Here is a 7582-nt window from a genome sequence, read left to right as displayed (position 1 = left end):
GGGATCTAGTTCCCTGACCAGGGATTGAACCCGGGCCCCCTGCATTGGGAACATGGAGTCTTAGCCACTGGACTACCAGGGAAGTCCCCCTTGCCCATTTTTTAATTGGGTTGTTTATTTTTTTGTTGCTTTCACATATTTTGTATATTGACCTCTACTGGATATATGACCCCAAAATATCTTTTTATAATTGATGTGTTTTAACCAGGATACAGCAAAGTCACACTATATTCGTATATTTTATTGTCTAATCTGGAGGAAATCCCTGTCCCTGTTTCTTTCCCTTGCCCTTGACTTGTGGCAGAATCCAAGTCCATTGTCACATAGATTTGTAATTTTGTGTTTTACCTTTGCTGCTGCCCTCCAAAATTTCCTGCTTTTGCCTTGGATAATTTCATCAGTGAATTTTCCCTTTAGGAAAGAGAATTTCTCTATCAAAAGTTCCTAGGGGACTAAAACAAAAATGAGAAGAGGAAGCTTTCTCAGTATCTGGGAACTTACCTATGGGGAGGTGGGCACTGGAGGAAGGTGAGAGGGGTGTGAGGATTAGATGGGGTTGAGCTGAGCGCTTTCAGGTCACCATCTTGACCTGAAAGAACAGGGGCTTTGCCCATGACGTGACTGGTGTTGCCCAGAGAGCCCTCTCCATGACCAGGAGCAGACCCAAAGACTGTCCCCCCAGCCATGGGGGCACAAGGCAGATCCCAGGGGCCCTGCTTGGACCACACTGAGGCTTTGTTCCCAAGGGGACACTGGAGAGGACGGCCTGGCCTCAGGGGGACTTTCTAGGAGTCCTGAATGTACAGAGGCAAGGCTGGGAAGCCTCCAGCATCCAGGAAGCTCAGGAGCCAGGACGTGGTAACAGAGAGACCAGTGAGAGAAAAGCTGTGGTCGCTGAAAATATCTGGGCACTCTAAAAGATCACCAGAGTTCTCTCTGGGATTAGGATTATGGGCATTTTTTTCTTCATATTTTCTAATTTTTCTCAAGTGAACAGTGAAAAAGTCATGCGTTCTATTTAAAAATAGATCGATCCTTTCAGGATTAACACAGATATGCCCAAGGATGGCCATTACTGGTAACAACAGCGTTCTCCAGAGATGTGTGATCTGGAGTGGGGACTCTCCAGACTCTCCTTGGAGCCTAGGAGAGCAGCCCCTCCCGCTGGCCGGCCCAGGACCCAGGAGTGTGGCACAATCCCCAGAAGACCAAGCTTGGCAGAGGCAAGCAGAGTCCCCAGCGTCGGTAGCTGAGCTGCTGTTTACAGTTCTGCCTGCAGCCCTGGTGAGGCTTGGACCCTGTGAGGAGGAGGACCAGCCTTAAGGAAGTTCCTGGCAAACCCACTGGAACCTACCCAAGGGCCCAGTTTCATGTACCCAGGAGAGCGTTATCCCAAGTTACTGCTTCCAAACTCCTTCCAGACACAAATGAAACCTGCTACTCCGAAAGTAGAGAACTCTTTATTATAAACCTAGGATACAGAAGGGGAAATTACAGACCGAGGCATTTCTCAGCTCTCTTTGAAATTCTCACAATGAATACAAACAGGTGTGAAAGATACTTTTTTTTAAATTTTTTTTTGTCTTTATTGAGTTTGTTACAACATTGCTTCTGTTTCATGTTTTGGTTTTTTGGCCCTGAGGCACGTGGGATCTTAGCTCCCCGACCAGGGATCGAACCCACACCCCCTGCACTGGAAGGCGAAGTCTCAACCACTGACTGCCAGGGAAGTCCCTGAAAGATACTTTCTTGAAAGAGTTTTAAAATACTTCCCAGTATCAAAGTGGGGATAGGTACCTAGTAGCTAAGTGCTTCATCAAGATTATGCAGAGAGGGGCCTCCAGTCCCTCTTGAGACCCTGAGGGAAGGTACTTGGTTTGCCCCAGCCCTTGCTGGAAGTGGAGCAGAGAAGGCATACATTTGCTATTAGATTTAGGGTCCTGGGTCCTATCCTGGCACAGAGACCTGAGACCATGACATTTTCTCCTTGAAGGAGAGCTTAAGGGAAACCAACGTACAAATCCCCCAAGGAGGGAAAAACAGCTGTCACAGCTAACTTGCTCTGTGAGTTCAAGCAGCTCTTTCCTCGCTCTGTGCTTCACTGAAGGCGTAAATGCTGGCATAATGGGTCCTTTCCAGAGTCTGGTTCCAATGAAGAGGGAAACAAAAAGAATACAAGATCGTCCCATCTTAGTCCAGGGTTAGGCCCCCTCTGTGGTGGGACTGTCCCACCCAGCTGTTCCTGGCAGCTGTATCCAGGGAAATGTGTGCATGAAGATGCCTGTATGTGTGTGCATGAGGGTGCCCGTGCATGTATATATGTGTCTCTGTGTGTGAGCTTCTATGTGTCCATGTGCCTACAAGCTTTGGGGCAAGAGGCTCTTGTGTGGTCACTGTAAACTAGTCCCAGCAAACAACTTTGTAAGGCAATTAAGTACAGAAGATTGGTGGGAAAGTTCTCTGTGGGTGGCCCAGGGAGGAAGGCTTCCTGCTCACACCACCATGGTGACCTAGCTCCAGAACCCAAACTTGATGAAGATGCCAGAAGACGGGATCCCATCTCATGCAGGGCAGAGCTGAGAGCAGGACCACAGGCACTCAATAGGTGGAAGTGAAAAGCAGCCCCAGACACTCAGGCCAGTCTCTTGGGGACTTATCGCAGGGAAGGTGTGCAGAGGCTGGGAGGAGTCAAAGAGGCAGATGAGAGGTGGACCCTTGGGGAATCAGGCTCAATGTAGGACCTCCCTCTGCTAGGCCAGGCTGCTTCCCCATTTGTCCCCGGGGCAGGAGGAAGTGGGATGTGAGGTGGGGCAACAGGGCCCCAAAGCATCCGAAGGCACCATTGTGGAAGCAGCTGCCCCAGCAGTGCCATGGTCCCAGCAGTGGCCAGCACGTTGCCCAGGCAGCTAGCTCTCTCTCAGCCAAGATTTGTCTCCTGTCCCCAGGAGACTCAGAACAGTGCTTCACCGTTTCCCACAATCATTCGAACACAGCTACTGCCTGTTCTCCTCACCCTACTTAGTTCTCAGGTGGAGAAACTGAGGCCTAAGATGTGTGGATGGGTCAAAGCTGGCTCTTCTGGTCTTCCTCTTAGTCCCAGCTGGCTCTGGTTTTTACTGTCCTGGCTGATAACAGCAAGTGGGCGTGCCACTTGCAGCCACATGTTCTATGCAGGACATGAGATGTGATGTCCAGATATGTACAATGGCTGCAGCTGTGTCTGTGGAGTTGGCATGTCCAGGAATCAAGAGGCCAGTGGAGCACAGATTCCCCATACAACTGCAGGTGGAGGCAGGGGTAGAAGTACATGTACAGGCAGATAGATGCACACACACCCAGGGACTCAGGGCAGTTCAGGGCAGGGACAGGGCCTTGGCGAGGCGAGTCCAGAACCAGGACTTGGTGCAGGGGTTGGTGTAGTCGCAGATAGTGATGAACCGCAGGATGCTGGGGAACTCTTTCTTCATTGACTTGTACTTGATGGGGATCAGTCGCTTCTGATGGGCACCTGCAAGCCAAAGGGTACAGAGCTGGCACCAGGCTCTCACAGTGGGGTGGGACCAATCCTCAGTCCAGGGGTTAACAACATCCCTCTCCCAACTAAGCACCCCTGGTACATATTCAGCCACACAAAGGGCACTCATGTGCATGCACACTTATGTGTAGAGACCTGCCCAAGTTCCTTGATGCTCTACCCGTGGCCCTTGGTGAGGGAAGGCTGGCATCTTGAGGCCCCGCCCACTTCTCTGTGGCAAAGGCAGGGCTGAGCTTACCTGGAGAGAGGCTGAGTGCAAACTTAGTCTGGAAGTCACATTCCTTGCTTTGCAAGTAATCATCAGAGACAACCACCACCATCCGACGGCACCTAAGGGAGAGTGGGCAGGCTATAGGCACCGTGGTGACCTAGTTCAGCATACCCCCAGGGGACAGCCTTGGGAGGAGCCCACTGTGCCCAGGCTAGACAGGGTCCAACTGGGAGGATCCCAGCATTGGGATCCCCGGCAGGGCTTTGTACAACCACCCACTTGCCCCCTGGCCACCTAGCCAACCTCTTTTCAATGAGTTCACTGGCAATGGACCAGATGCAGGTGCCAGGCAGGACGTCGCGGTCAGACACACACAACTTCAGCCGATGGTTTGTCTGTTCCAGCTCCCGGATCATCTCCTGTACAAACTGGATATCGCTGGGGCAGTAGCAGATGAAGGCGTCAAAACACTCAGGCATTTGCCCTGGGTGCAAAGCACAAGGGTGATGGTCAGAGCCCTACAGGAAGGCTGGGGAGGAGCCCAGCCAGGTGCCCCCAGCCTAAGCGCCCGTGATCCTGGACCCTACACAATCCTGAGATGACACTACTCAGAGAAAGTGCCTTTCCCAGGAGCGGAAAGATGAGCACCTTCTTACCACCCCAGGCCAAACCCTAGGTTGACGATGAGATAGACACATCATTTCATGAAAATCTCATACCAAAACCAGAGGTAGGACTTTATTATTCCCATTTCTTAGGAAACTGAAGCTCAGAGAGATTAAGTGACTTGCCCAAGATGCCACAGTCCATCTGCTTTCAACATCCATACTTTTAACACCACAATGTCCTATGGCCCAGGGGGGCAGTACTGGGCCCTTACCCAGGGGGTCATCGCAAATGGTGATGCCCGCCGGATCTCTCGTCCGAGGAATGCTGCTGTCTACGGAGTCCACCTGTAAAGGCTTCTCAGATGCCTCCTGCTGCTGCTTCAGAATATACTTTTGGCAATCCTCCTCTGTGGGGAAGAGACAAGGTGTGGCCAGCTCCCCGCAGGTACCCCACGCCTCTACCCACGGTCAGGATCCAGCCCCTGTCCCACCTCCCTGGCTGTGTTGTCCTCCAGGGCTTCTCTAGCCCAGTGGTGCCATCCACAGTTCAACAGCTCTGAAAAGATGAGCTTCCACCTGGCTCTGGTCATCCTAAAGGGACGTCAGTGGTGTTCTGGCCATGAGGGAAGCCATCAAGGTCAGGCTTATGTCTCTATCCCATTGCCCTCCACTCCCCCACCCCCCGCCCCCCGCTCCGGGCTCCCGAGAATAGAATCCAAGGTATGCTTCTTTTAGGATCCACTGCTGATGTGAGCAGGGCATGTAGGAAGAGCTCAGGAGACCTGGTGATTATGTGCAGCGAGGGCAGCAGCCCCAACCAAGTGGGCCACTGTCCCCATGCCTGTGCAGGTATGGGTCAGCAAGTGGCAGGAAGGGGTGCATTTTCCAGGGACCTGAAGTTTCCAAAGACTGTCAGCTTTCAGTCAAGGCCTTACCTGCCGGTTGCTCTACATACTTGAAGCAATTCCAAGCCCCCCACAGAGGACCCCTATTCTGACTCCTGGTCCTATGTGAAAGCCTTTGTCTAAGCTGTTTCCTTGTGCCTTTTCCGGCCTTCGCCTTCTTTCTCTAGTCCCTATCATCCCACGTATGGAAAGAGGGAACTGGTCTTGCACGGTTCCCCCTCTGCAGGCTGCCTCCAGTGTCCCCCTTGCCACCCCAAAACTACTCCCTCCCCCCCGCTCTCCCCGCCTCCAAGACAGGAAAGGTGGGACGGATGCTGAGGCCAGTTATGGTCAGCCCCTTCATCCGCACCCCCACCTCGGATATGAGGCCCGGAAGGGGGCGTCCTCACCGATGCTGGGTCCCAGTTCCATCAGCAAGTCGTCGCGGCCCAGCTTGCCGAGGAGCTCGAGCAGGCGGCCCACCGAAGCGCCGGGTCGTCCCTGCCAGTCGTCCAGAAGGCTGCCCGTGGGGTCGGCATGCGTCTCCAGCCGCCGGATCTCCAAGTACTCGTAGCCCATCTCCTCCGCCAGCGCGGTCCAGTCGGCCGCCACATGCGCCCGCAAGTTTAGGAAGAGCGACAGGCGGCGCCGCACTCGCACGTTGAGCGCTGCCAGGGGCAGGGAGGACATGGAAGGGGTGGGGGGCGCGGAGCCCGCGTCCGGACCTCCTTCCGCCATGGCGGGCCGTCACGCAAAGGCGCGTCGTGGGTCTGTGCTTCCTCCTTACCCTACCGCCACCCCGCCCACCCGGCCCCGCCCCGCCCCGCCGGTTTCTCTTTCGAAGCGACGCCCCGCCCTACAATCTGGAGCCCCAGTAGATGTGCGGAAGTGGGGGGCGCCCCACCCCTGCCCTCGGGATCTCAGGGGACTGGGGGTGTGGGGACCGGGAACCTACCTTTGAAGGTCTACGGAGCTCCACCTATCTGTCCTGGAGGGTCTGGTGCGGCAGTGGGACGATGACCTTCCTTCCTGGGTTATAGGAAAGAGGTGACTTGCTCTTTGGCATCTGGTGGACTTACATCCTTTCCATTAGGGAGCTGAGGGGTTCATACGGTCCTGCCCTCGAGGATGGCGGGGAAGGGGCAAGGGAGCAGGCATCGGATCTGCCTCCCTCCACACACACCCCCACCCTAATTCTGGTAGAGCACACAATCCTGCCCTTAGGAGTATGGGGAATCCCTGGCTGTACACCCAGAGTTGGAGGTGGAAAAGGGCATATTGCCTTCTGGAGCCAGAGGCATGCCACGGCCCTGCCCTTGAAAAGTGAGGGGCACGACCCCACCCTCCGTGTTTGAGGGTAACAGGACACCCTGGCCTTCCTGTCTGAGAGAAACCCAGTACTACCCTCTGGGGTCTAGGGAAAACATTGCCATTGGGAGTCAAGCGGGCACCCGGCCTTGCTTTTTAGGGGGCAGGGGACATCGTCCTGACCTGGGGAGCTTTGGTGCATTCATTCATTCAGTAGGTATTTATTGATCACCTATTAAGTGTCAAGTATGTTGCAGGCATCCTGACTTGGCGGAAACTCCAGCCTAGTGGGGGAGGTGGGCACTAATCAAATCATCCCAAATGACTGTAAAATTGGTTTTTTTTAAAAAAAGTATGATACTCTTTCTCCAGATAGGGGGCTTGTCACATTTCCGGCACATTTGTACAATCCGTTCTCCTGCCACCTCAAAACCCAAATTCCCTCAGTCTTCTCGAAAGACTTCCTAGGGGAGCCCAAGGGCGTCGGGGTAGGCTCTGGGGCATCTCGGAATTATTTAGGTCCCCCAGCTTGGGGGAGACAGCAGAGAAGGATAGGCAAGGGGAAGAGGAATTATAGTCGCTGGCCCCTCTTTCCCGACAAGAAGCTGTAGGCGGCTCTCCTGACGAACCTGCCTTCTGTTTGGTGGCGGGCAGAGGGCAGAGTTGTAGGGAAAGGGACCCCTGGCAATGGTGAAATTTGCTTCAAGATACCAATGGGGCTGTTGGAGACCCGCCTCGGGTTTGGCAGTAGGCGGGGCTGCAAGTAGAAAGGTTTCCTGTCTGTATTTCTAGGCGGGGCTTCAGAAAAGCCCACCTCCTGGTTGGCAGCCGCCTGAGGCTACTGTAGGCGGGGCTTTGAGTGGAAAGACCTTGGGTTCAACTTTAGGAGGTTCCGTTTGCGGCAGGGGCGGGACCTCAGGCAGACTCGCCTTCTGGTTGTCTGAGGCGGGGAGGTGGGCGGGACCTTAGAGGGAAGGGCCAGTCAGACCCGCAGGGTTGCGGGCGGGGCTTAGGATAGAGGAAGCGGGTGGTCAGA

At 54.3% G+C, this 7582-nt stretch overlaps 1 protein-coding gene across 3 annotated transcripts; it reads right to left on the bottom strand.

Moving 5' to 3' along the window:
- Positions 1 to 1447: 1447 nt before the first annotated feature.
- MYD88 (MYD88 innate immune signal transduction adaptor) lies at positions 1448 to 5979 on the bottom strand. Of its 3 annotated transcripts, none has more exons than XM_082663777.1 (5): positions 5649 to 5979; positions 4627 to 4761; positions 4050 to 4230; positions 3774 to 3865; positions 1448 to 3508 (listed from the first exon to the last, which is right to left on the bottom strand). In XM_082663777.1, exons 1-5 carry the CDS (start codon positions 5974 to 5976, stop codon positions 3354 to 3356), a joined length of 891 nt encoding a protein of 296 aa, XP_082519903.1. In that variant the 5' UTR covers positions 5977 to 5979; the 3' UTR covers positions 1448 to 3353. The 3 variants fall into 3 exon arrangements, with proteins under 3 accessions (XP_082519903.1, XP_082519905.1, XP_082519904.1); XM_082663779.1 differs by having other exon boundaries at positions 3356 to 3508; positions 3774 to 3816; positions 4041 to 4230; XM_082663778.1 differs by having other exon boundaries at positions 3356 to 3508; positions 4069 to 4230.
- Between the last annotated feature and the right edge of the window lie 1603 nt (positions 5980 to 7582).

The sequence above is a fragment of the Grampus griseus genome (genome assembly GCF_964374135.1).
Source record: "Grampus griseus genome assembly, chromosome: 10".
Lineage (NCBI taxonomy): Eukaryota > Metazoa > Chordata > Mammalia > Artiodactyla > Delphinidae > Grampus > Grampus griseus.
This window is presented reverse-complemented; position numbering and strand designations above follow the sequence as displayed.

Coding starts and splice junctions, on each gene's coding strand:
- MYD88 (XM_082663777.1), bottom strand. CDS start 5,976: ATGGCGGAAGGAGGTCCGGACGCGGGCTCCGCGCCCCCCACCCCTTCC. Junction 4,762..5,648: donor GGAACTGGGACCCAGCATCG/GTGAGGACGCCC, acceptor TCTTCCCCACAG/AGGAGGATTGCCAAAAGTAT. Junction 3,509..3,773: donor TGCACTCAGCCTCTCTCCAG/GTAAGCTCAGCC, acceptor TTTGGCTTGCAG/GTGCCCATCAGAAGCGACTG.